This window comes from Calonectris borealis, chromosome 3 (genome assembly GCF_964195595.1).
Source record: "Calonectris borealis chromosome 3, bCalBor7.hap1.2, whole genome shotgun sequence".
In the NCBI taxonomy this organism is placed as follows: domain Eukaryota; kingdom Metazoa; phylum Chordata; class Aves; order Procellariiformes; family Procellariidae; genus Calonectris; species Calonectris borealis.
The window spans coordinates 103113715-103139666 of NC_134314.1; the positions used below are offsets into that span (position 1 = coordinate 103113715).

A 25952-nucleotide genomic window follows, 5' to 3' on the forward strand; every position below is an offset into this window, starting at 1 on the left:
ACACTCCAGAAATGCATCTATCATGCTCCCCACTCTTCCCTACCATACTTTCACTGCCTGGATAAACCATTGCATAGGTCAGGACCTAATCTGGTATTTCTGGAATAAAGTCATCATCACATAACCAGTATCTCAAAGGATTAGTTTTGCAGGATGCTATGTATAATACAAGCAAAAATGCAACTTAGGAACAGATACCTTTTCTTACATATCACTGAAGTAGTTTCTTCTTTGTGAAGCTCAAGTGAAGATTTTTCCACCCTATTTTATTGCCGTGGTCCCTGTTCTCACAACATGTTCTACAGCCACGCAGAGCTCTGCACAGTGCTAGAGTACTTGTTAGTGGCGAGTGACCTGCTACCAAGATTGTGTAGTTAGCTCAAATTTTATGACTGAAACCTGCTTTCTTTCTAGCTGATATTTAAAAAATACCACGTCCGCAAAAATTGAACAGGTTTTTGAAACTGAAGTTTATTTCTATGTTCTGTGAACTACTTGGATTAGAAACAAGGATACAGAATTAGTAAATAATTTTCTTGTTGATTATGAAAAGATTTATTGAGAGAACTAATTATTTAATTTGAAAACATTCTTAGTAGTATTAAAAAATACTTGCATTTGAACTTTAAAAGCATAGAAATATTTCTGTTACCTAGAGGAATTTTCAAACCTTCATCATCATCAAAATAAATAAGATCTATTAAAATGTAGCTGGTTTCAGTACTTGCAGATGCACTGCACTGCGTTAACCTCAGATTTGTAATTTAAGGTTAAGGTTTAGAGATAAAGGGGAAGGGAAAGATGGCAGCAGTCCACCCTTGTTTATCTTGTTTAAGCAATTTTTGTCCTAGCCCAGGCCAATGACTTTTTCTCTCCAAACCACTGTTTCGAAAGGGGAACTCCATATTGCATAAGGACTCTCTACATTTGACTTTACCTTAAGTCATTTGGAGAAATACTGCTCTGTCAGGATTTTAACCATTGCCAGCAACAAAGCCTCCGTGCAAAGCCATTACTTTTGCCAAGCTGCAGTCTCTTAATACAGGCTACCTCTCATATGCTCAGATGTGAAACAAAACTCCTGTTACCTGATTTCCTACACCATTTTTATAGCAGTGTGCTAAGCTTGGTACTTCGCACTATCCTTTCCTGACGTAACAGCTGAGGTTGTGCTGGCTACCTTCTCAGCCTCGGAAAGATTAAGGTCTCCACTTCAGCTGTGATCTGTTTAAGCATTTTTTTGCATCTTTCACTAACTTTGATTTCCACAGACATCACGTGTAGGTCTCACAGTAATAAGCTGTTAAGCACTGCGGAACTATAGAGGAAGACCAAAGAACATCATTACCCTCACCAAAACAGCTGTAGGGGAAAAAAAATTATAACCAGTCCAGAAGCAAAACCCATACACACTCCGTTGCTCAACTTTCTCTATTGATGCTATAATTTCATTTGCTCTCTGCTAACCAGGGCGACCACCACGGGAGAAGTGATCTGCCTTCCTAATACTACCAGAGCTGAAAGAAGTTTTGGCAAAAATCTTGCAAATCAAATTTTCCATTCTTAACAAAATCTAAAGAACTCCAGTGCCTGTCCCCTTCTTTTTCCATGTCACAGTAATTGTTGTGAAACTCCCAAACATGCAGTAATAGCTAAGATAACTGTCCAGGCAGAGGCCAGCCATTGAGAGCACCACAGATGCTGCTCTTGCGGTGCATCTGTGGTTAGGAGCGCTGCAAGCGAGACAGCCGGCCTCTTGGTGACAGAAGGCTACTGCAGAAGCTGTAGACTTCAGTATCCAAACAGCTTTCAGCAGAGAAACATTATTTTGACATTACCTCGTTTTTGTAGATACTTTTAGAAAGGGCACACAAGGGCAATAGCATTCAAACTCTGGGTTCAATGGCACATTTTTTCCCAGAGCAGCACACGCTGTTGCAATGCAGGTGAATTACACACCACGGTCTAAAGCCTTCCAGCTCATCTTCTAAATCGGTAGTGAGATGTTTAAACTGCGTGGCTAAACTTCTCTGGATACGTTAAGGAAAAAAACCCCATGCAAGTTTTCAGCAAATGTTACTGAGGTTTTGAATAACATATACGGCTTGGGTGATGCTCTGAGCTTTTCACATACAGCTAGCGATGTCACGCTGCGACCGTGATGTCAGCGCGGTCCTGACACGGGAGCTCTGCCCAGAGCTTGACTCAATATTTAGTTCTGTAGTTTTCCTACTCCTTCAAAAAAAGATAACTGGGACATTATGGCGCCAAGTGTCATTCCATTTCCAAGCTGAAGCATATGTACCAAACACCTCCTTTTTAGCGACAGCTTGCCGGCTAACTTGTCAGTGTCTCTACTGTGCACCTACTATATGCAGGGAGATTTTCAAACTGGAAACACAGCTACCGAGGCTGGCTAATAATTTTTATGATAATTAAGCACAATTCTTCCTTTCTTTTTTTTGAACAGCAATGTGAGAAGAGCAAATCCCTTCAAAACCGCATGACATAAAAGTCCAAGACCTCTGCCACTATGGATGAACTGCTTGAGCCTAGATTTTACCTGATATTTTAACCCAACCCCTCCTTACACTCAGCTGGAAGCACACAGAATCAACCCCATCCATTTGGGTCAGAACCTTCCCACATGGCCACAAAAATACATCTGAAAATTATCACCCAATTTTTGTTAATTCATATAGTCCCTCAAGGGAAAATGAGCTTGTAGAATCATAGAATCATAGAATCATTAAGGTTGGAAAAGACCTCTAAGATCATCGAGTCCAACCGGCAACCCAACACCACCAATAGAATCATAGAATCAATTGCAACTGAGTGGGGGAGAGTCCTGGAGCACCCCAGGACGGGAATGATGGGCTGTGTCTCCAGCCAACGCTGCCTAATGCAAAAATCTCGAGGGTATAGCAACATGTGCAGCATTTATCTGTGGGAGTGTTGTTCACTCCTAAACGAGGGTATGAGCACCAAGATCAGGTAAGCGCCAATGACGTAGTTACCTGCCGAGACTCACGGCGCGGTACTCGCTGCACACACCCGCTGAGCTGCACCCGCAGCTAGAAGGATGACATGGTAACATCAAACCAACCAGCAAAGCTGAATCCAGGTCTGCAGCCCTCATCTGCCACCATCTGCAGTGGGCCAGCAGCAACCACTTAGGCTCAGCAGCCATACGCTGAAGCAAGAAAGACTGGCAGCGAGTAAATACCTCACTCAGCTGAGGTTTTGCCTATACCTCAGAACGCAATTGCCTGTACTGCAGAATGCAACGGAAACAAGTGTAGGCCAACCCAGAGCAAACCTAATCTAACAAATTAAATCTAACAAATTCACCTAGCGAGTCCAGCAGCGCGAGCAGGGAAGACGGAGGAGGACAGGCTTCAGCCCAGGCCAGCAACACAAGCACAAACGCAGGAAACCCAGCAGGTTGCACATCCTGTTCCACAGCATCGCCACGGCTATTCTTAGCCACACTAGCTGGTGAGAGGGAAAACGCTGGGATGCCTACCAACGCTGTGACTAGAAACGGAGCTTGGGTGGTGACAGGAGGGGGAGTTACAATTTGGCCTGAGCACTACTTTAAAGTTTGTGTTGTCTGTCACAAAAAGGAAGAAAAGATAACACAAAATATGTATATATAAATGCTGACCAAAGTTTCGGTGGCAAGGGTTTCGTGCCAGGTTTGGGATGCTAGCATGGATCAGACTGAGGAGAAGGTTCCTGCTGAAAGTGCCCGCCTGCCTGGAGGCAGACATAGCTTCGCTCCCATCCTGCCCTTCCCCTGTGGGATCAGCTCCTCCTGTGCAAGAGCAGCAAGGAGTTGTTCTGGGAGCTGGATCTGGCCCTTGAGGTGGTCAGGCAACCGTCTGGGGTAGGAGGTCTAGGAATGGCATGGGTAAAGGTACGTGTAAAAGCAAAAGTAAGCTATAGACCTGAAGCTTTCCTTCCCATTCTATTAATTAAAAATTCCCACACTAGCATGTCTCATAAAGGATGTTCATATTAAGTTTAAATCACATCTTTTCATGATGAGGCAGAAGGAACTGGAAAAATGGCAAAACTCAAGCTCATGTGCAATGCTTACAGTACAACCAAGCATACCCTCCTGCATATATAAATAATAATATGGAATCACTTTTCCCTCTTGAAACAGAAAAAAGCAGGTGCTGAAGCTGCACTGGTGAAAGGCTCCAAAATGAACTCATCATCGCAAGCTCATGAACAGCTCAAAGCAGGTATTAATAACGATCCTGCCCTCCTCAGTATTATTGCTGGCAGCTGTATCTTTTTCTGCAGTCAGTACTTCTTCCCAACAAACTTTACAGACTGCAGTGTTTCTGAACTGAAACAAATGAAGCTGAAAAACACCAAAGCATCTTCTGCTCTGAAGTAGCTTACCTTCCAAAGGCATTAAATAAACATGCACAGACTTCTATTAGGAAGCCTACCTTATTGACCCCTATGTTAGATATTTAACCACGGCCAATTAACAGGACAAGATTTTTTTATTCTTTTCAAGGCTGTTTTTCTTAGAAAAAAAATGCATTTTGCATAATTAACTCTTCACGTGATACTAGAACTGAGCAACTATTCTTTTAATTGCACCTGGAATCCAGACAATTGGAGGCCATCACTTTACAACCCATTTATTAACCTCCTCTTCTACTTGTGCTCTTTGTACTTGTTTCTGAGGTTCTGGGAGACGGTGAAAGTGCATTTCTACTAGCCAAATTTCTCCCGAGGAACTGACCTGAGAAAGAAATCCCAACTAAAAGTATGTGACATTCAAGAGCTCCATTTATTTTCTCAGGACTTTAATACTTAATTAAAAAAAAAAAAACAAACCCAACATTATTATTTATTTTAAAGAAGGCAAAAAGAAATATCATCAATGAACACTAGCTATGCCAACTATATTTTAACATTGCTAAGAAACGGGACCCAGGACATGAAAAAATAGAAGCCAAATTAATCCCATGTGCTTTTTGGAGACATATAGATGAAAGATATTTTTCAGGATCGTGGTTTTGCTCTTCAACTACTAACATGGTGAATGCAAAAAAAAAAAAAATGTGAGCCTGCTAAAACACAGTACTGTACCTAGGCAGCTAGCCACCCAAAGCAAAGGTCACAAGGAATAATCAGACCTCCTGTTATCAGCAAAGCTACGTTTGATTTGGAAAATTGTCAAGACTGGCTTTAGCTCAGGCAAAGGGAGCATCTACCTCTTTCTATCCAGCAGAGAAAGAAAAAAACAAAGTTACTACAGAGCTGAACAACTTAAATGCATACCTAAAAAGGGCGTAAATGATGCTATGCTATGAAACTAAAATAGTCAGAGCATATTTATATGCTTTTAAATATAGTTAGCAGTATATCCCATTCCCTCCATGTGGAACTCAGAACATCTAGCTACAAAATTCACCCCCTCTGTCCCCCCTGGTCTCTCCATAGCTGAAGAGATTAGAAAGTGCAGTCAAAGCAGGGGGCAGGGGAAGGAGAATGGCAAGAATCTTTATCCCTCCTCCCCAAACTCCACTAGGCAGTGTTTAATAAATTCAGATGGCGCAATTTCAGAACAGCAATGTCAGTTTAGTTAAACTTGTTAACAAGTCTTAGGGCACTCAGTGGGCTTTTTGTCTTTCTTTTTGGAGAATGGGGAAAAGGAATAAATCCTGGAATTATAACAAACATAGTACTTCTGCAGCAAATTTAGAAACAGCACAATACTGCTGATTTCAATACATCCATAAAATCTAGGTACTTTCAGTCGTTCTTCAAAAGCCAGGCTGTACTGGCAGAAGCTTTGGACTAACTCCCACAAGTAATTCCTTGCATGCAAGTAACTACTCGTCAGCCCGATGAAACTATTCATGAATACAGAAATTTACAGGACTGAGCCCTTGCCGTGACTTTTGGGGAGTCACATGTTGGGGCTAGTTTTGTCTTTTACATAACTATGTGTACGTCCATACTGAACACCATGATGCAGCAATAACAGATATTACCAAAAGCGTAGAGTGGATGTTGAAAGCAATCGAGCTAAAATTTTCAGGGGTTCTGCAGACGCAATTTACGTAACGATTCACAGTACTGCGGCTACCCCACTGAGTGTCTGAATTAAGTTCTGCACTGTACCCTCAGGTGTAGATATAATCTAAGAAGTGATTCTAAAATCGCATGTTTCTGGATGAGACATGTACTAAGTGTAAAATATTTCACCCAGTGATGTTTGGTACATCTCTGACACATTTAATCAGAAGCATAAACAGTCTAGACACTGAAATACAAACTTATTTTTCCTTAAAATGTGTTCCATATTTTTTTATTTTAAAAATTCAGGAATGTGATACACAATACAATTAGCTCCCCATCACTGCAGTGTTCACTTACATGAGATTCACTAGTTTCATGCTTTGTGGAAAAAAAAAAAAGACTGCGCAGTGTTTTTGAATGCTCCCAGTATTCTGGAATTGTGATCTTCAGAACAAATCAAGTCTGCGTAACCACAGACAGATCAGCTTAAAAAAAAAATCAAGCTATATCACAAGCTAGCAGGCTACAGTCGGGTCTTGTACAGCCAGAACAAACACAAAAATTGTGTTCCTGCTGCTGTACAGCCACCACCTTGACCTGGCTATAAGCTTTCAGGGAATTTACCATCAAGGGCTAAAGAGACTAAAGGGCCCCGTTAACACCAGCTGGTGCTGCACAGGCAACACGGCGCATGACATCGAGGCCACGCAACTCTCCCTTCTGCCCCCATCATCATCATCTCTGCATCCTGTCCTGGTAATAAAAATAACGTGGGGGAGAGCTTTTTGTCTTTTAAGCTAGCCATTGCCTGCAATGGACACAGAAATAGAAAAATATGACTTCTGGCACAAATAAAAGGATTAAATAGTTACAATGGAATTAGTGACTACAACTTCCATCTATTCAGATCCATTTACTGAGACTGTTAACCAATGGTGGCAACTGTCAAGACTTAATAGTTGCTCTCTTTTTATACGAGCAACAGGAGAGAACTCAGTCAGGCTTCTCAGTGCTACTATGGTTTCTCTTGGGTTTTGGGGTTTTTTTAAATAAACTAAAGAGCAGTAGTTCTATGGTGCATTAGTGATATACAGCAGGACCTCAATAATTCATACTAATGACTGAGACCAATTTTGAACTAGCGAGCAAAATAATTAGTGAAAGTTTACCATAAAAAGCAAGGATACACATTTCCAAAAAAAATAGTACTTTGTTCATTTCAAAATTTACTTGGTTAATACTTTGTAGTATACTAGCAGTGGTAGCATATTTTGCAAATGTAGTCTCATACAAGATCTCATTTAACAGTCAACTCTAGATCATATACAGGTAACAGAAGAAAGAGTTAAGATAATTCAGACAAAACAAAACCATATATAAATACTATATTAACATAGTTAAGTTAGTTTATGAGACTATACAACAAGCATAAACACAGAAAAAGGTGAGCGATGCTGATGGCTGCGAAGCACCAACATCCCCAAGCTAGCGCAAAGCTGAACCGACCCATCCACACCCCGCAACTTCCTGTGGATGCGTCTGAGCAGCCAAGAGGCAAAATAACCGCACGGTGCTGCGCTGCACCCACGCTAACAAACCCTGTGACAGTGGGCTCGTGCAAAACTGTACTGAGCTCCTTTACTTTTCCAACGCTTTGGCACACAGCATTTAGCCAACGCACTGGCATACGATACAGAGCTAGTCTGGCCCTGTAGACTGCACAGTTAATATACAACACTGGTAATCCACCCATGGATAATCGAGAGTTGACTGCAATGCTCTGCTGAGAAGTTGGGCATGACCACTGACACGACCTGGGCCAATCCAGGTCCAACGAGCAGCAGAATATTTTGAACTACTTAGGAGCACTTATACGAGACACATAACAGAAATGCAAACTAGCGAGGTGTTCTGTATCAGGAGGCAAAGCTACATTCCCTTTACTAACAAAACATTCTTTTTTAAAAAAATCTACATTTAAATACTGTTAAAAACCTGAAAACCACAGCATCAAAGAATTTCATAAGGCCAAAACCATCCTCAGTTCCCTCTGTTGTGCCTAGGTATTGCAATACATTTGTATATGGAGTAAATACCATGTAATTTAGTATCTTATACTCCTTCCAGTGCCCTCCAGTAACAGATCTCAGCTCTTCACACAAGAGTTAAGCCTCACAACACCCCTGTGAGGTAGGTATTATCCCCATTTTAAGACAGGGAAACTGAGGCAGAGCGTTTATCATGTCCAGAGTCATAGAGCAAACAATGGAAGATCTGAGTTTTTTCCAGTTTTGAGCATAGGAGCAGTCAAATCACAGACACTATTTCCCATACATAACTTGAGGGTGGATCGAAAGGGTCAGGCTTCTAGATTAGATTTCTTGTATGTTTTATCTTCAACTCTTATCTAGTCTCTGCCAAATTCAGAGAGTCCATAGACCAGTTTCTTCTTTGTTTAGGTGTAAGCTGGCAGCATACTGTAACAGCTTCTTTAGAGCCAGTTGTCAATTAACTGAGTTAACATTTTAAACCATAGACTTGCATACTTAATAAGTGAAATTATGTGATACATAAACATCTCAAAGTGTGAAATACAGTGAATGAAATCCTACTCCCTGCCCTACTTCCTCAGCGGAAGTCAGCGGAAGGTTCCCGAGGACAGCGCGGGGACCAGGACTGCAGTCACTGCAAGTGCTTACAGACTCACTCAACTACAAGCAAAATGCACCACTGAATTACTTGTTTAAGGAGGCTACTGTCCATGCTTGAAAGCATGAATTATACTGTCGGTGCTTGGCAGACTTTCCCCAACAGAGCACTTATTGACATAACTAATTCTTTTATCTTAGTAAACTGAGAATCAGTTAAAAAAGAAGCTCCAGCTCTTCATTCATAGCACTGTGAGTCAAGGATTCTTTAAACTTCAAAGACTTTTATGACCAGACACAACATGGAAATAAGGAAAAACACCAGAAAAATCCATAAAATATGAAAGTATGCGTTACTTTATCGGTCAGTCTCACGCCTTGATCACAGAGCAGTATACTTCCTCGAACTTCCATTCTGATAGAAAACAACCCTTTCACATCTGATATTTTCACAAGCAGTTAATTTTAATTACCTCGCTCCCTTACCAGAAAAAGTGGGGACAGTTTCTAACAATCACATGATGTTCTCTCTAAAATATGCTATATGATAAATTCATTAGAAAAGCCTTCACATTTATTATTATATAGGTTTAAGAAAAATATGTGAAACTGCAAAGTGGTTTCCAGTTTTAAGTAGTTATATCTTTAAAAATGTTCTATGAACTTTGGTTTCCTTAGGGCTTCTAAATAAACAATATATTAAAATATCTACAAATCAAATATTAAAGGAAAGAGTAGGTCAAAGAAACCTGTAACACACGCTGAGTTCCTACATGCTTATCCCTCAAATACCTCTCACTGGAAAAAATATTTTAATTTGAAGCACAGCAAAAAGTGTCTCCGCTGAAATGTTGAAACTGGTTTTCTGAAGTTGTTACAGCATTGGTGCACTTTCTGTCTGTCTCAGTACAAAGTCAACACAAACACATTGTATCATTGACAGTGACATTATGTTCTTTAAAACAAGCATTCTAGATTTAGCAATATGACAAGAACAAGGATTTCAGCAATTACACTACTTGGCAAAATTGCATCTCAAACGTCTCTGTCTTCCTCTTGCAATATAGCTGTCGTCAAAGTCACCAAAACTCAGGTAGCACCATTCAGGGAGTTACAAAGATGATTCAAACTGCTCGTTTTGATCGGTGTTTGCCTCTAGCTTAACTGAAGGGATGCTCTCCGACTTAGTCCTCCTAGTTTTCGGAAATTCAATGACAACTTCTGAACAAGAAATACTAAGCGATGAAGATTTTTCTGTCTTCTTTGCAGTACTATCTTCTCCTGTTCCGCAACACTGCTTCAAAGCACACTGAGTCCTGCAAGGAAACTCACATTTCCCTCTCCCTGATTCAGAGCCCACGCTGGCAAACTCAGGCTGAATGGTAGTTGCATGAATCCCTTCGTCATGAAAGATCTCTTTTATGCGCTTTGCCACCATCATGTATGTGGAAGGGTCAGGACACTTTATGTGAGCAGTGCCAATGATCCTACTGCCTGCTAGCTGCCAAATGTGTAATTCATGGACTGCTTCAACTCCTTCAAGGGTACGTAATTTTGAGTTCAAAGAATGAACATCTATTTGTTTGGGAACAGTCTGTAGAAGTATAAGGGCTGATTCCCTAAGTAATGGGTAAGTTGTGTAAAGGAGTATACAAACCATCATCAAACAAAGCACGGGATCTAAATATAGCAACCAGCATGGACCAGCCACCGTAATGCTCTCTTGCTCAGAATTGTTTGCTTTGCCAAGTGTTTGGAATAAAGTAGCATTTTCCATGCAATGATTATTGACACATGGATTAAAGCAGGGCCCATCTTTGGGGCATGGATTCCACAACCCATAAAAGAGCAAGGCATTCACTACCACAATTACTGAGCCTAAGGCATCTCCAAAAACATGCAGAAAAACTCCACGCATGTTAAGCTGCGCACTAGAGTCTTCTTCAACCTCCTCTACATCCAGAGGATAATGACCAGCGTTCCCGTTCACTTGTAGGTCAGTCATGTCGTCTTTCATATCACCTGACAAGAAAACAGTAAAACGATTAGACATATGCTATAATACTACACATTATTATAATTCCATGTAAAATAATAACCAACATTAAGCTTGCCACATTCAGTACGAAACTGAAAAGCAAGCAACTCCACCCATAACACTTAGCACCATTTTCTCTGGCTGAGAAATATTCAGTTGTCCCAGTGAGTGACCTAAATAGTCTAGAAGGCAATTGTTTCTACATGGAGCTTAAAGATGTAGAGTGGCAAAGTATGAAGATGACCACATTTTAATTTATTCTACTGAAAAACTGTTTTCACGTTTTCCAGCTGTTTAACCATTTGACTACCCACTGTTCATTTCTTAAACAAAATGCAGAATTACAGAGCATATATAAAAAAGCTCGTTAAGTAGCTAAGTAACTTACATTTGTTCCCTCTTTTGAAAAGCCAGAAGTCTAATCACATTGCTAAAATCTCTCTTAAACCATAGGACTGCATTGCTATTTTATATTAAAATTTATGAGGCCAGAAGCTCAAAAGCAGTATGGATACTGCTTTATAGTAATTTCTTTCCAGGCTTAGTAGTTCATTTCCAAAAGACTTCTGAATTCAAGGAAAAGGAAGTTTTTCTGAGATGGTGCATGGAGCCAGCAGAACTGTGAGATACAATGAGCTTTTAGGTCTAAAATGCACTTTATCAGCAGTATTGAATACAGGACAGTGTAAGTTATCACCGAAGCTCTCAGAGACTATGAACTAGTGTTATTTATATTTCAGAATACAAAAAAACATTATTTTTATTATTTTTTTTTTAAGTGACATACAGCTCTTCAGTCACACACAGCTGTTGATGCCCAAAGCCGTATGTCATGGACCGTACAATGCATAAATGAACATTTTAGTGCCCTCCTTTGTCAAAACTGTCTGCGATATTACCATTCCATCACACCTAACTAGCTATATAGGAATAAATGCACGTCATTACAAAGAATAATGTTTTTCGAAAGAAAAACATCTTCCAATGTTCAAAATTGAAAGTATTTTACATGATTAACCTCCTACTTTTCTTCAGAAGTTCTTCTTTGGACAGAAAACTTCCAGTGTTAAAGAAATGTAACAGACACTGGCCACTGGCCCGACAAACTGAAACAAGGAGCTCTTCCTGCTTCCGTGGTTACTCAGTTCAGAGCTTTGTAAACATTAACAGGTTAGTAAGACCTGCAGCTTCTGCCACTCTGCTCTCATGACTGTGATTCTGTAATCATTAAGTATCAGCAAGTTCTCTCCTTTCTGAAGAAGGAGTGAGCTCCTACGAAGGCAGCTGAGTGGCTGAGCTCCAAGCCCCAGGTTCATTACCTCGTGCATCACACTTCTGTCCTAAAGCTCCAGCTACATTTTCCACACAACTCCTAGGAGTTATGGAATATGGGACCTGTAACTTTCCAGAGAAATCAATAAATTAGAGGGTACAGAGTTCAGACCTCAGGGTCCACGATGAGAGCAAGGAAAGAGGAATGCTCTGCTATATACAAAGTACTTAGAGCAAAGGAAATTTGAAAAGTCAGTAGACCTACCTATAAGGGTGGATAACGGGAAACACGGTTCCAGAAAGCTCTTGAGATTTTTTTAATGGCAAATGGTTAAAACATGTCCATTTGAAATATGCTCATTTAAATCTAACTGTAAACTGATTACGTCACATAAAGTGTATGCACAAAGATAGCTGTGCAGGACTAGCCCCTAAGGCTATCACTAGCTTTCCACTCCCACCTTAGGAAATCAGGGTCTACCCCTCTTTGTAATTTCCAATGAAGCCATGGTACCACTCTCAGACGTCTCCCTAGTCTTCACCTACACATCTTACAGCTTCTCACAAGTCTCTGAGTACCTTTACCTGTAACATTTCCAAGGGTAAACTATGAATAACTCCATCCATTACATAATCATGGCAGCGCAGAGAAGGGAATACAAACTTATTTCAAAGTTTCACTGTGACCAAAATTATGCCCTATTACCACCTAAATACCCACAACAAATTATTTGTAATTGCCAGAAGGACATCCATGAAAAATTCTAGACAAGTTAGCTCAAAACAGTATACATTTTAATCTATGCTATAAGTTAATCTTTTAGTCTAGAACTAGTCCAAAACTTGGCTAAAAGCACAACTTAAGTTTCACCATGCAAGAACAATTCACAAGCCAAGATATCTATGAGATCAACGGTTAAGGGAATTTTACATTGTTTGAAACTAATTATTAGGATACTTTTGTTGGAACTAAACCAACATTAAGAGCTTATTATGTGGTCAAGAAAATGGTGTAATACATTCAGAGGAACTTTCCTATCCTCTTGCAAAACCTGTCTTTTCAAAACCAACATGGAGTCAAAACATATATGAGAGAGAGAGAGAGAGAGAGAGAGAAACTGCTAAGTTTCTCAAACGCATATTGGAACCTCTGCCCACCACAGAAAAAACGAAACTGTAGCAAAGTTCACTCTGCTCAATTAAACTGCAATTTAAGCTAAAACAGTAGTCTCCTGATGTTGCCCTGAAAATAAAGACATGGATTCTGAAGACTGAAACCCCCTCCTCCTAGTAACAGGGATGCCATATATTTAAAGTAGAAAAGCGGCAATTACGCACCTTTCACTCTGCTAGCACGCAGTACTTGGCTTCGACCAAGTGACTTCAAAATAAACTATCCAAGCTTCTGGATCCATTAAAAAAAACCCCAAGAAATTCCCTCCCACAAAACAGACAGTTTGATCACAATTGGGAAGGGAAGATTTTAAATTTATCTCTATGTGCAAGTGAGTGGGAAGGTGCCTGCTTTGGAAAGCTAAAGAAAACTAATTCAAAGAAACCACGCATGTACTCTGAAATCAGTGAGCTCCACATTCAGTGCCTATTGCATGACTTCCACAGTTCTGACTGGTAACTTCCAAGATTTCTTCCTATGAATAGGAGTCTGTCATGAAGAAGTACAACATTATTGCAATGGAATACACTGTAGTATGTTATGTTCAGATTGAGATTAGCTTCTCAGCTAGCTAATAACCAACCCAATGGAGAGATCTGGCTGTCAGGACCAAGGTGTTGAGCTGCGCTCTATTTGATGTGCAGCCAGTTCAGATGGCATTAGGGCAACATCTTGTGACAGCTTGTGTCGCTAGGCAAAAAACACTTGTCATGTGCCTTCTCTACCAGCACCAACTTTTTCCAAGGCAAACCGCCTGACCCTAAGACTTTTTCACATTCTGACCTGTCTGCAAGACAAACACACAACTTAAGGCACTCGAAGGAAAGGTGTCAGGCAGAGGTGCAACAGCTGTGTGCCCAAGAGCACCAATAAGAAAGTTTCTTGCCTTTTCCCCAGGAGGAAGGACAGGTGGTCCCCACGAAGCTTGCACCAGATGGGACCACAATGCCCACCGCCCTACTCAGGAAGGGACCTCTCCCACTTTCCTGGCACTTCCGTGCTGGGATGGGACAGAGGCGCTGCAGGGCTTACCTAGCTTCTCTTGGCTGACTCCGTTGGAGCTGCTGCAGTTTTCCACCAATGTGCTGGTCTCCTCCCGGTGCAGTGCAGCCTCCCCATCCCTGGGTGGCTGCTCGGGCTTGGGGCCGCTGCGAGTGTGCTGCCTGCCACTGTGCGAGTGCCCGTGGCCGTGGGAATGGCCGTGGCCCCCGACACCATGGTGGTTGAAGAGGCAGAGCCCCAGCAGGTTGATGATGAGTCCCGCCACCCCTACGCCGATGACCACCAGCGGCTGCTGGATCTCATGGGGCTCCGTGAAGCGCTCGATGGCCTCCAGCAGGATGGTGAAGCAGAGAGCGGTGAGGAAGACGGCGTTGACGAGGGCGCCCATCACCTCGGCCCGCACCCACCCGAAGGTGTTCTTCTTGGTGGCGCGGGTGCACTGGGCGAAGCGCACGGCCACCAGCGCCACGACCAGAGCCATGACATCAGAGAGCATGTGGAAGGAGTCGGAGAGCATGGCCAGCGACGACGTGACCCGGCTCACCACCACCTCCACCACGAAGAAGAGGAAGGTGAGCGCCAGCATGCACAGCAGCCGCGCCCGCCGGTTCTGCCACCACCGCGGCCCTCCCGGCCCCTTCGCCGCCATCCCCCCGCACATCGCGCTGGGGCAGCGGCTGCCGGCCCGGCCCGGCGGAGGCGCGAGGAGAGCGGCCGGCGGTCGGCGCGGCGAGCGGTCCGCGGGCGCGGCGGAGCCCCAAGGGCGAGCGCGGCCCCTTCCCCGCCGCCACCGGCCCGGCCACCGCCGCTCCCTCCGCAAGCGCTGGGCGAGCAAACTTTGCACCCGAGCCCCCTCACTCTTTCCACACGGAACCCGAGCCGGTACGGCCACGCCCCCCCGCCCGCGCCCTATTGGCCACCGCCCCCCCGCCTAGCTGTGCCCGCCCGCCCCCGCCCCCCGCCTCGCTCGCCATTGGCCTGCGCGCCCTCGCGACAGACGGCCCCGCCCCACTAGTAACCGCCCTTTGGCCTCAGCCGCCCCGCCCCGCCGGGCCGGGCCGGAGGAGGGGGGGCGGGGCAGCGCGTGACGCTCCGGGAGCGGCGGCTTCGATTGGCTGAGCCGTCGGCTTCCCCCCACCTCCCCCGCCCGCCGCCCCGCAAATCCCGCCCCGCGGCGAGCGGGACTCGTGCAAAAGGTGCGCTTCACACGGCCCCGGCCCGGCGCGCGCTCGGGGGCGGGGCTCCCCCTGTGGGCCGGGCGGGAGAAGGGCCCGCTCCGCTGTGGGGGGTCCTGTGGGGTTGGGGGGGCGGGGGGCAGCTTTGTGGCGTCACACGTTCGGGTGGTGGGCCTTTGTGACGTCAGGTGGGGGCCGTTACGGTCAGCAGCGGCCGCCTCCTGAGGGGGGCCGGGGCGAGCTAACGGCCGTCCGTCGCGGCGCACGACCCTGCCGTCAGGGGCCGTTAGGGAGCCGCGAGGGCCCAGCCAGCCGCCCCCTCCGGCCGGCGCGGCGGGAGGTGAGCCCCGGGAGCTGGCCAGCGCCGGCGAGCTCCCCGCGGGGGTCTGCGCCGCCGGCAGCCGCGGTGCCCGGGGTGGCTGTGGGGGGGAAAGCCCACACCGGCACCGCGAAACCCGGGTGTCGGGGAAGGCCCGCGGCAGGGGCCTGGCCGCTGGCCCCTCGCCCCCGGGCAGCCTTCCCCAGGCCCAGGCCGTCGGCGCCTCCCGCCCGTCTGTCCGTGCTGAAGCCCTGGCTTTTACTGGAGGGTGTTTTGTGCCTGTTGGGTTACGGACACGAGCAGGAGCCGCGCCGGCCTTAAGCTCCTGAGGCACCAGAAGTGGCCTTGCCCCGCCACGGCCCCTCCGCTCCTGCCTGCTCGGAGAGGGGGAAGGAACCGGCGACCAGCCCGCAAACTGCACGGGCTCGGCACCCATCCCTACCTGTCAAATCAATGGGCCCATTTTCCAGTTACCACATACGCCACAGTACATCACAACGGCTATTTCTTACCGCCTTTCTAACTCCTAGTTTTGTCTGAGGTTTGGCCTTTTGGCCTGATTTCTATTTAATTTTTCTCCTGCTTGTGCTACTGAGGGCAGTAGGATAACTGATAAGCAGTCATTCATGGTTAAAAGATTTGGAGAGAAGAAGAAAGTAATTTTGTTTGAGGAAGTTTTGAAAAGCTGTAATATCACAAAAATATAAAAATGCTAAAAAATCAGTGCCTATATACAATTAGTTTTATAAAACTTCGTGTTAAAAAAGTTAAAAGTTAGGAAAGAAAAGGGAAAATAAATATTTTGAAACATTAGAAAAATCACAAAAAAAAAAATCAAAAACATTTAAAAAGGGCGGAGTTGACCTCTTACTTTGCCTGCTGTGTTCCAGAGAGCCAACAAACATGGTAGCAAGAGAGAGAGTGTCCAAGAATATTCCGTGAGTGGAAAACAGAGAGAGAGGAAACAAATAGCCATAGCTATTTGTAGCTATGGAGGTGTAGCTGCGAGTGTGAATATATAGAGGCAGTAAGAAAACTGGTGCCCTGAAAAGGAAGGTCTAGCAAGAATGTAAAAGCCTGTTGCTATACTTGGAGATTCCAAAGGGATCATGATTCAGGGTTCCTGACAGCTGGAGTTGGACAGCTAGTCTCATTTCATTAGTAAAATGGCAGAAGGTGTTCACACTTCCACAAGGAAAGAGTTATCAAAAAGCATAACTGAGACCAATAGTTCAGGACAGGCTTCCCTGAAGCTCAGCAGAGTCCCAGTGAGTCCACATCTGTCTGCCACATTGTTCGAATCTGTGCGTGCCATCCCCTTTTCTTCACTTACGCTGCAGCATTACGCTCTTTACACTGCGGGCTCAGCTTGGGCACCACAGGCAGGGTTGTACTGACCTGTGACCCAGAACCCTGTTTTCTGTGAGATTGTTCATATGTCAAAATCTAGGACTGCTATGTTTTTAGTTTAGCAGTAGGAACCCATATGGAATGCTTTAATGACCATCGTAAAGAGTACTGTAAGAGAGTCAGTAATTAGATTGCTATAACATTCTCCTCATCTACTTCCCATATGCCATAATATCATTTAATAAGATGTTGTAAATAATCAGGAAGCTGACCAGCAATTAGACTGAAACGGAACATGCCCATGTCCTCTCCTCCTCACCCCCACACAAGGCCATTAGTTAATAAGGAAGAATTACCCAAATTTAGGATATGTGGGTCAAAGAAACTGGTACAGCTCAAACCTTTTCTGATTCCTGCAGGTGTGGCGGGTTGTCATTTTGCAGGGATTGGTGTTAATCCAATGGAATTTAGCTAGGAAGGAAGGGAGGACAAGGAGTTTAATGTCTCTCATTGGCTGGACTTCAGGAATTACTGAAACTGTTAGTTGGTTGCCTCCGTGATGTCGTCATAGTTTTCTTGATTAAAAATACTCCGTCCCCTCCTGAGTGAAATAAACAGGATATCAATATCAGTACCACCCTTATGAATAAAACTTAATTGGCATTGAATGTAAACTGTGTCAAGAGCTTTGACTGACTTACAGGAGGAGAGTTATAGCTTTTTTGGCTTTTCTTGGTATGTAAACAATGTCTAGATCAATTTGTGATCCCTTTAACATTTCTTCACCACGAGACCTCCTAACCTGCTCAAGGGTACCATACAACTGGTCAATTTGCTGCTGTCTTCCCCTTACAGGATGGCGTGTTCTTGATCCTGCCCTTGTCCAGGGATAGCTTTTCTTCCTACTATACCAGGCTGAATACTGAATTCCCCTTGGGGCCAAAAGCCACAAGACATGGACCATATACCTCAGGAGAGTGGGAGGATATGGTTTCTTCCCAGGCGGGAAGTAATAATGGTTCCTCAGGCCTTCTACTGCTCCCCGATGAATAGGGCTGGGCGTGTAGTTTTGTCCCACGGGACCCAGCAGCCACCGTTGTCTTCATTGGCTTCAAATACAGGGACTTTGATGAATAATCCCCTGTGGCAGCCCAGTCCCGCTGCCGGACATGTCAGGCATAGACCGGCAGCTGGACCACGCCAAAGTTCACGTCGCTACCTCTTCCCCAGACTCTTGTAAACCAGCGTGCTCTACACAGCTGTTCCCAGGCTTTTCTATAGTATTACCATATATCAGCATCCAAGAGGAACAGGGATAGTTCCTAAATTTAGGGTTGTCCATCCATTATAAATTTTGAGACTTAATGGGAAGGTGACTGATAAAGGTACCTAATGAAGCCATAAATGGTGTGTTACAGGAGAACATTTTGTTCCTGCTTATGCTTTTGTGGAGAATACTGTGTCTTCAAAGTAGGGAGGACTCTGGGTTTTTTGTTGGTGTGTTTTTTTTTTTAGGCTTCCAGGCATTGTTCGTGACTCACCCAATTCTTTCTCGGCTCAGCTTCCGGTCCACACATGTGGAAGGACCCGTCTCCAAATCTGTTTACTTACCGTAAATGCTCCATGTTCTGAGAGGAGAAGTAACTCTGAATCTCCGGTATGCAGCTTCATACCACCCCAGAACTGGGTGACAACATAGGGAAAGGCTAAACAGAAAGCTTGTCGCCTGTTCTGAGGTAAAATGTTTTGCACTGAGTGCTGCTGAGCTCTCTACGTCAGCTGAGCACTGCGGGAAGAATAGGACTTTGGTTGGGAGATTCACTATTGCTCAGCATGTTTGCCGAGTAAATAAAGTCACTGCTTTCTCCTTTGAAGTTCTGCACAAGTTTGCAAGTGGCAAGAGCTCAGCCATGGAGGGCTTTTCCATCACTCCGTGCCTTTCCACTTGGAAAAGGTGAAACCCTGTCTGTAAACCGCTAATGCAGTCCCATATTACAGAGCACACTGCCTCCTTTTAACACCTAACTTGTTCCCTTTCTGTGCAGTCATCAGACCTGTCTGCTTTTAATAAAGGCTTGTGGGACTCTGGCAAACATGACTCCATCTGTCTGTTCCACTTCAAGGCTGTCAGTGTTCATTTTAGGCTGCGTTTCTTGCAGGCAATGTCTCTCTCTGTTAGCTGTCCTTACAAGGTTTCTTCAAATTAGATCCAGTCAGCAACTCCAAAACAAACAAGAATTCACTGTCCAGTTACCTACATAAACAAGTTTGTTCCTTGTAATGAAAAACAATACAAATGAAAAGTGAGTGTTACTGTTCACATAGCTCTACGTCAAATTCACTGTTATATCCTGATTCAGGAAAGCAGCTTTATCAAGGAAGGGACTTAAACATGTGTTAGCAGTTAATTAAAAGGCCTCATTTGAACAGAGGCGAATTAAGCATGTCCTTACATGCTTTTGCTTGTGACTTGTGAAGAAAGACTGTAGCTGTAATTGGCATTAAGATAGGAAATGAAGAACGTCTTGCTCTGTAAAGAGATTTCTTCTTCTACCTGGTTACTGTGCCTGTGAAATCTGGGCTCTCTGGAAATCAGTGGCAGAACTCCAGACAAGTTGAGGGGGTCGGTATATCATCCGCTATACTAATTCTGAACCTTGCAAAGCAGATTAAAAAACCCACTTCTTTCCCTTCTGAAACCTTTTCTCCCTAATAAAGAAACAACTATTTTAAAAGTATGCCTTTCTTATGTCCAGTTTTGATCTTTCCTTTCTAGTTTAGTTATTTTGCTTTCTTACTATCAAGCCATTCATTTGATCCAATGGCATTTGGCAGCCTGCATAACTGCTTCATAACTTCTGCCACAATTAACTGCACAGCCAATCTATAACTGTTTTTAATGAACATGCATTTTTTTTTGGTGGACTTAAGAGCATTTCCTGGCTGCTTTGGTTACCACTTTGTCTGCTTATGGTACAACTAGTATTTTCTTAAAATTCACAAGTAGGCAGGCAAAACAGTTGCTCTAATCAGCTGTGAAGTTAATATTAATAAGGTATTAGTTAGAGCTTATATCTTATTCAGCCAATGCTCAAGTGGATCCTACTAGAAAAATCACCACCATATTAATCATTAAAGGAAAAAAGTCGGAAAAAAATGTGGTGTTATTCACTTTTGCACACAGTGCAGCTCTCTGCTGGAAAGATAGTAACAATGATTCAACAGGGATGGGAAAATTCTGTAAATATGGAATTCATGGAATGAAAAAATGTCTTTGCAGCTGATTGGTTGGTAACATTTTTAATTATTACTGAAATATATTATCCTTCATATGGCATTTTAATAAATCATATTGTTAAGCTCTGCATTTTATTATCTTTAGAAAGAACATGAGATTGCTAGCTCTAATCTAAGCCAACCCTCTTGGACCTGTGGCAATGAGTATCAATGAATCAATGGGTATTTGCTGAGGACGGACACTGGGGGAGATGTGTGCTAATCGCTGTGGTGCCTGCTCCACCTGCCTACAGTATCAGGCCCTGTCAGAGAACATACAGTATTTTCTGACACCAAAGTTGGTTAGCTGGGGCAGGGATTTCCACTGTCACTATAGGATGCTATAGATTTCATTGATGTCGGATTTCTAAAGGTCTCTTGCTGGAAGAAGGTCACTTAGGTCCTTTGCGGTAAGTCCCTAGAAGTCCTTACAAGAACAGCTAACATTGTAGGGAAATCATAAACCTGCATATTCTGGCATTTGAAAAGTCAGTTCAAAACTAGTTCAACAAGTGCAGCTTTGAATCGTGTGAGGCTGCAAAACACCTCCGTGCAATGCTGCCAAAGAAGAAATGCCCTTTGGTGGCACATTTTGCCCTGATAAATGGGGGCCCTCCGGTACACCACCGTATCTCCTGGGAGCTCAGTGACACCAAGGGCACTCTGTGCAAAGATCTGATTTCAGTCCCGCGGACTGAACTAGGCAACGTGAGAACTTAGTACAAGAACAGTATTGGCTCAGAAGAGGAAGATCCCCAGGCAAACTGGAATGAAAGCTGGCTGTGTATGCTGTGAGCTCTGTATATACACAGGAGGCACAGGATATGGCACATCCTATCGTTTCTGCTCTGCAAGACAGGCCCACCTGCACCATGGCAAACAGCCTGGTGGCACAGGACTAGCAGGGCATGCTCGGGCATGGGGGCCCCTGTGCAACACACGTTCACAGGCTCCCGCTCTGACCCAGCACCAACAGGTCTGATCTGGAGGGCAGCCTCAGGCTCGTCCTCAGCAAGCAACCCAGGTACACCTGGTGCTTCCAGCCAGCTCGTCTGCCCACACATCTCTGCTGCTCTTGCTGCCACAACACACATCAGGCAAGAACTGCATCCCTCTGTCTTGATGACACAAAGTCCTTTTCATGTAAAGTCCTTCAAGTGGCTGAGCTCTAGCGTGCTCATCATTTTACCACTTAATATATTAGATATTAATTGTATCAGCTTGAGATGGATGAATTTCCCTTTACTACACAAATGGCTATATCCGTGTAAAAATTGTGTAAAAACACCATTTATTTTGCTGCTTGAAGTGTTTTTGTTAGATCACGTTTAGGTCTGTAGGTGCTGTTAATAGCTGTTCATCAGCCATTAGCTAAGGTCATGACAAAGACTGCCCTTTCTAAGCTGCAGATATTTAGAAAGAAGCCATTCTAGCAAATGATGTCATATAATCAATGCCATCTACTAAAAGCAAGTTTGCACCCACTATAAACATTTTGTGCAGATAACCATTCTGAGAGCTGTTTGAAAAGCATCTTTGCCCAGAACAGAAGTAACATTTTTTCAGTCCTGATCATTTAACATCGCCTCTCCCCAGGGCTGATGCTGTGATTTGGAACATGCTGCGATCCTGACTCTGAGACCTGCTGGACACTGCTCCTTTCCCCAGGCACCAAACATGGCCTTCACATAACGATGGAGACATGAAGGTCTGTGCTATGTCTCATCACCTCTTTTCTTTTCAAGGATCAATTGTATTCGATGTTTGTTAAATCATATCCCAAGAGAGTAAGCATAAACATGTTAACTTTATGTTCTGTAACTAAATCTATTCATTTTCAGAACTGCCTTCCATGGAGGCCATTTTGTGGTCAACTTAAGCCGGTCCAACTAAAAGCTGGTGCCAAAAAGGGCAGTCACATTTCCCCTTCAGAAATGACATTCCTGCCCCCAACCAGGCCTCAGACCTAGCAATTAGGGCATGTGATGCCATGAGGGGCATCAGCTCTGCCTGCCAGCGCAACCAAAACCAAACTCTTTTTCTTCAGCATTAGTTTTCAGCCAGTTCAGCAAGTTAATCCTATTTACCTAGGGCAGCAGGATTGCTAGAGCTGAGACATAGGACCATGTGATTAGGGCAGAGAGAAGTGTGTGACCGTATACTGGCAACAGGCCATAGTTGCTGATGCTGATCGTGAAACCACAGCCTCAACTGGACAATAAGGGAGGGATTCATGCCTGGGAATTGGTAGCTGACACACAAACATCTTCAGATCATGAGTCTCCCTTTAGAGTCAGCAGAGATCTAATCAGCTTTGTCAGTGGAGCCTGCAATGTGGTTTATGTCCTCCTACAGTAGAATGTACTTGATTAGATGAATCCCATCCCTAAGAGTGCCCATTTCTGTCGTTGACTATAAAGAAAGCCTGGTGTGAATAGCTCAGAGATTAGGTCAATGGCTAATGAGGCGACTCCTGCCCCGAAGTGTTAGTTCTGCCCATTATAAGACAAGGGGTTTTCTTATTTGTACATTAAAACATGAGTTAAGTGAGTTCTTTAATGCCACAAACTGAATAATGTCAGAAGGAGGAGTAGAATCCAGGGGTCCGTCTTGCTAATATTAATGTTTATACTAATATATTAGAAATGTGATGTTCAAAGCTGTGTCTCCAAGCTAAAATTCACAGGCATGGAGGAGGTGTTTTGATTTAATCAGTCTTGGGCAGCCAACAGTTCCCTCAGAAGCAAATAGGAGTGGTGGCTGCTTTTGGAAAGCAGGTCATTTATGTAGGTGATGAAGCATGGAGGAGCCTCACTTCAGGCATGAGTTTTCAAAAAACCTTCATCTAAATCTTACAAGCTAATTCTATACAGTTCATTATGAATGGCTATTCGCATAGTAAAATAGCGACTGTGAACATTGCTTCTTGAAAGCTTTATTTATCTTGACCTGCTTTATATCTAGCCAGATGTTTCTGTCTTAATGTTTGGGAAAACGAAAGTTCACGTCAGCATGGGTGGATTAAATGATGTGCCACAGTAGCTGCAGAGCCAATGGAGGGAACCTGTTTCTGCTAAGATGACAAAGCAAATACTAAATACAGCAGTTACCATGGCTGTCCCAGGAAGGACTCGTCCATCAAGTTTTCAAGTAATCTGTTTGTGAAATATGTGCTCCATCTCCCTTATTGACTAACAATGTGTATTATCTGGTTAGTTAACAGTGGGTATAAAGGTCTCTTTCCTGCCGTATGTCAAGCTCCTTGGTAAAAAGCTGCAGTTAAGCTGTGTATAACCTTAGGATCGTGAGCAGTGCCAACTGAAGTTCTAGGAATATGCTTATTCAGTTTTTTATTAGCCACATATAATAGACATACTTTGTGCTTTTGCTAATTAGATAAACCAGAGCCTATCTGTTTCTTGGAAATTTCCCTATAGGAAGATATTCTCCTTGTAAAAAAGGGAATATGTAAATAAGCAAAATATGTGCTTATTTGATGAGCAGCATCACAGCACACCAGTGTTGTTAATGCACTGGTACGTGCATTTTATATCACTGTAGTGATCACTACAACCATTATCAAAATACATATATACAGACACTGACTGTTAAAAATCAATGAATTGGTACATCTTTTTCAAGCTGGTCTTCAGAGCTTCTATGCTTGTTAATAATGATAGCCAACACTTTTCTGTCTAATCCTAAGTGGGGAAAAATGCTTCCCACATGATATTTCGGATCAGTGGAGACTTGGTTGCAGCCTATAAGCGCACAGAAAGGCAGCCGATTTGTGTTTGTGTGTTCACATTTCCCCGAGGAGTCGTAACAGGCTGGGCTGACATACTCCTCTGTGGGAGGCAATATGCCGGTGGATTGCCCTCCAGGACACTCTGCGTGGGTGAACAGGGAGTCGGGTGTGCACGTGTGTGGCCCGTCCTGAAATGTTTGGTATGGCAGCGTGCAGGCAGCGCGTAGGCTGGGAAGTGTTGCAGGAGGGAGAGGAGGAGCTGCTTGATCTCTGTCATTATAATTCACCATGGTCGTATGCCGTGCTTTCCTGGCATTGGCTCTGGCCTGATCTAGCAGTCGGGGCAGCTGGGTCAGTCTGGCAGTGTGACATGGCCCAGCGCTTCCCACCATGTAGCAGGCATGTAGCAGGACTGAGCCTTCTCTTTATTGAGGTGATTCATCCTAGCCCTACATACCATAGTGTCCTCCCGACCTCCGTAGTCTCTCTCTCACCCCCGTACCTGTGTCACACAGCCTGTGTGTGCTGGTCGGGATGATAACCCAGGTCCCTGCACATGGACATCCCTCTCTGGTAGCCAAAACCCCAGAGTTTGTACGCCACCTAACGCAGCTATGGCTAAAAAAGTGAATGTTGATCCCGTATCACGTTCAGCCTATGACAAACCTCCTCGGGGTTGCCCAAAAGGCAGGGCCACGGGCAGCGAAGAGGGCTGCAAGCAGTGCAGAGTCCCTGGCCCCCGCCTGGCGCTCAGCCTTCAATGCTCCCTGCCCCGGGCAGGGCGCAACCGGTTACAGGGCTTGGAGCTAAGTGCCGTACCCTCTGACTGACGTGCCCCAGTGTAACCCCAAACTTGGAGGCAGCTCAGTTTCATGTTTCTATGTTGTCTGCTCCGCCCAGCAAGGGAACCCTGCGCGGATCCGTCCCTCTGTGCCGCCGGGCTAGCACGCGTGCTCGGAGACCCTCCTGCCCGTAGCAAGCTGACAGGAGCAGCAGCGCTGCGACCAGCTCCTCATACTCAGTCCTGTACAGCTGTTTATCTGGGAGAGATGGAGCCTTTCGAGGGGAACGGTCGCCTCCAGCTTTTCCTTTCAAGACTGCCTGCGCAGCCTTTGGGTGTGCCTGAGTGCCATGATCTGCAAAGTCTGCACGCAGCCTGCTGAAGCCACCGAGGTGGCGAAGCAGCTAATAATTAAACCTGCTTTTTCGGTTTTACTGCTGGAGAAATGCTTCTGTAGCAAAGCACTAAGGAGAATACAATGTTCCTTTACATCAAAAGAATATCCAGATACCCAAGGTAAATACGGGCCTGCATTTAGCATGCTAATTTCTGTGCTGCTATCTACTTCTTCTGACAGTTTCAGTGAGGTCAGTGGGTTCTTCAGCCCTCTCAAAAATTCTCAGGGCTGTTGCTTTTAAAGTGAAAAGGGGAAGTAGTTGCATTTCCAAGATGGTCTCAGTTTGAGAAATTTCAAATGACCACAACTGTAGCATAAAATGTGCACAGGCATCTATTTGCACACAATCTGGCAATTAAAAATGTGGTCATCTTCCCTCTCACTAAGTGACTGTTAGAGGTATCAGTTTAGTGCACACATGTGCGCACACACAGTATAGATGTAGTTCAGGAGGAAGGTTAAGAGCAAGGATCCCTGCTTTCCTAAGTCCTGGGAAGACACTGTTGGCTGCCTGGTGCTGGAGACTAGTACAGTGGTCAAGCAAACAGTGTAATATCCTGGGCTTTATTTGTTCCAGTAAAAAAAACACCAGTGTGACTGAAAAGTACAAAGGAAATGGAACAGACAGACAAGATGCAGTAAAGGCAGCAAGAGGGGAAAAAAAATCAAAAGCAAATAATAGGCAGAGTTAGTTATTTTTACTAAATCCAAAGTTCTT

General features: G+C 44.3%; 1 protein-coding gene across 1 annotated transcript; it reads right to left on the reverse strand.

Annotated features, from left to right (window-relative positions):
- Window positions 1-446: 446 nt before the first annotated feature.
- Window positions 447-15064, reverse strand: SLC30A1 (solute carrier family 30 member 1). The gene is made up of 2 exons (XM_075147014.1): window positions 14219-15064; window positions 447-10724 (listed from the first exon to the last, which is right to left on the reverse strand). Exons 1-2 carry the CDS (start codon window positions 14847-14849, stop codon window positions 9814-9816), a joined length of 1542 nt encoding a protein of 513 aa, XP_075003115.1. The 5' UTR covers window positions 14850-15064; the 3' UTR covers window positions 447-9813.
- Window positions 15065-25952: the final 10888 nt, after the last annotated feature.

Excerpts from the sequence above, each read along its gene's own strand:
- SLC30A1 (XM_075147014.1), bottom strand. The coding sequence starts at position 14,849 with ATGTGCGGGGGGATGGCGGCGAAGGGGCCGGGAGGGCCGCGGTGGTGG. Across the intron at positions 10,725-14,218 it reads AGTCAGCCAAGAGAAGCTAG|GTGATATGAAAGACGACATG; the intron begins GTAAGCCCTGCA and ends TTTTCTTGTCAG.